The sequence below is a fragment of the Eimeria mitis genome, genomic scaffold (genome assembly GCF_000499745.2).
Source record: "Eimeria mitis Houghton genomic scaffold, Emh_scaff1086, whole genome shotgun sequence".
Classification (NCBI taxonomy): Eukaryota; Apicomplexa; class Conoidasida; order Eucoccidiorida; family Eimeriidae; genus Eimeria; species Eimeria mitis.
Window position 1 is genome coordinate 3,941 of NW_013567514.1, and position 2,539 is coordinate 6,479.

General features: G+C 54.0%; 1 protein-coding gene across 1 annotated transcript in view; it reads right to left on the minus strand.

Moving 5' to 3' along the window:
• EMH_0029060 (uncharacterized protein) overlaps window positions 1–784 on the minus strand; it is a gene marked incomplete at both ends in the record, with an annotated part of 2,679 nt that extends 1,895 nt beyond the window's left edge. The window contains one exon of the mRNA XM_013494241.1: window positions 90–784. Within this exon, the coding sequence (XP_013349695.1) occupies window positions 90–784 (695 nt within the window). The remainder of the gene's footprint in view (window positions 1–89) is intronic.
• Window positions 785–2,539: the final 1,755 nt, after the last annotated feature.

Consider the following 2,539-nt stretch of genomic DNA (forward strand, 5'->3'; position numbering starts at 1 on the left):
TGCTGCTGAGGAGAGAAGCACCTAGCTGCTGCGCCGGCTGCCTGCAGCGGCTGATGAGGCCCCCTATAGCAGCAGGAACAGCAACTAACGGGTCCTCTCTCAACAAAAACGGAACGTCTTCTTCTTCTGCAGCAGCAGCAGCAGCAGCAGCAGCAGTATTTGCTGCTGCTGCTGCTGGTGGTGGTGGTGGTGATGGTCTGCTGCTGCTGCTGCTGCTGCTGCTGGCTTTACGTTTGAGTTCTGCGAGCTCAGCATCTAGAGATCGACGACGGCGTACGTGCTGCAGCAGCAGCTGCTGCTGCTCCTGCAGCTCCTGCTGCAGTGCAGCAGCAGCACGATGCATGCGGATGTATGTATCTCTTAGTGCTTCTTTACTTAAACCACGGAGGGCTTCTGCTGCTGCTGCTGCTGCTGCTGCTGCTTCTCCTCCTGCTGCTGGTGCTGCTGCTTCTGTTCTTGCTGCTGGCGTTGCTGCTTCTTTTCCTGCTGCTGGTGCTGCTGCATCACCTGCTGCTGCTGCTGCTGCTGCTGTTCTGCTGCTGCCTTGAGTGCCTGCATCTGCTGCTGGGGACGGAGAAGCCTTCATTTCTTCTCTCGCTGTAGTTGGTTCCCTTGCTGTTGCTGCTGCTGCTGCTGTTGCTGCTGCTGCTGTTGCTTCTGCTGCTGCGTCAACATTTTTGTCTGCGGGTGAGGTTTGCTGCTGCTGCTGCTGCTGCTGCTGCTGCTGCAGCTGTTGCTGCTGCAGCTGTCGCTGCTGCAGCTGCAGGTCCCCCGCCGTCTCCATACGCCTGCTGCTTCGCTTTGTCGGCTGCAGTGAGTGAGGTGCCGTTGCTGCTGCTGCTGCTGCTGCTGCTGCTGCTGTTGCTGCTGCTGCTGGCGCTACAGCCTTAGTTATAGTATTTATTTTGTTGTTTTTTTTTGTATTTTTATATTTAAATTAAAATTTTGTTTTAATTTTTAGTGTTTGCTGCCCCTCCCCTCCTCAGGGGCCGTAAGCGTCGTCAGCGGGGTGTATACGCAGCTGCTGCTGCAGCAGCTTCTTCGTGCTGCTGCAGCAAAGCAGCAGAAGAAATAAACAAATTTATTAAATTAATTAATTAAAAAATCAATTTAAACAAATAAATAAAAACAACAAAAGTAGAAGACAAACAACAGCACACAGACACACCGCCGCCCAGACCGCTCCCGCTGCTGCTGCTGCTGCTGCTGCTGCTGTTGCTGCTGCTGCTGTTGCTGCTGCTGCATCAAAGCGATTCAGATTGTTTGTTAAATATTAATTAATTTAAAGAATTTCACAACAAATTTATCAACCTAAAGACTACAACACGACAGAAAGAATCCGCAGCAGCAGCAGCAGCAGCTGCTGCTGCTGCTGCTGCAGCAGCCGACTACACCGAACACCCTGCATACCCGAGCTGTACATGCAGCAGCAGCAGCAGCAGCAGCAGCAGGAACTCTAGGCAACAAGAGAGCAGCAGGGAGTGAGCTGAAGGCCCCCTCCACTGCCCCCATGCTGCAGCAACCAGCAACACACCCCAGCTAGCTACACCGAGACCCAGCTAGCTACACCCAGACACAGCTAGCTGCACCCAGACACAGCTAGCTGCAAGCAGACCCAGCTAGCTATGCTGAGGCACAGCTAGCTGCACCCAGACCCAGCTATCTACACCCAGCTAGCTGCCCCCAAGCGCAGCTAGCCACCCCCAGACCCAGCTAGCTGCACCGACGCTCAGCTAGCTACAGTACAATACAGCTAGCTACACCCAGACACAGCTAGCTGCAACAGGATACAGCTAGCTGCAGCTAGCCACAGCTAGCCACAGCTACCTACAGCTACCTACAGCTACCTACAGCTAGCTACAGCTAGCTGCAGCTACCTACAGCTAGCCACAACTAGCCACAGCTAGCTACAGCTAGCTACAGCTAGCTACAGCTAGCCACAACTAGCCACAGCTAGCTACAGCTAGCTACAGCTAGCTACAGCTAGCTACAGCTAGCTAAGCCAATGTGGCAATCGCCTGAGTGAGGTCCCCTTCACTACCTACTTATAGATGCAGCAGCTGCTGGGGTGCGCATACACCCCAAACCCTAAACCCTAAACCCTAAACCCTAAACCCTAAACCCTCGCCTATCAATTGAGAAGCCACGCGTAAAAGATCTATACTCAAGCAGCTACTTGCTGGCAGAAGGAAAACCCTAAACCCTAAACCCTTAACCCTAAACCCTAAACCCTTAAACCCAAAGGACTCGCGGAGCCTAAAGCCATTAAAGCCAGGGGGTTCGGCTGCTGCCTGCTGCTGCTGCTGCTGCTGCTGCCTGCAACAGCAGCAGCAGCAGCAGCAACAGCAGCAGCAGCAACAGCAGCTACAGTCACTATCCCTACACCAAAGCAGCGCTTGCTGCAGCAAGGACACTCATTCTGCTGCTGCTGCTGCTGCTGCTGCTGCTGCTGTTGCTGCTGCTGCTGCTGCAGCAACTTAGCAACGAAAACCCACAGACGAGTGCACGCGCTGCAGCAGAGACTGCCTGCATCCACTGC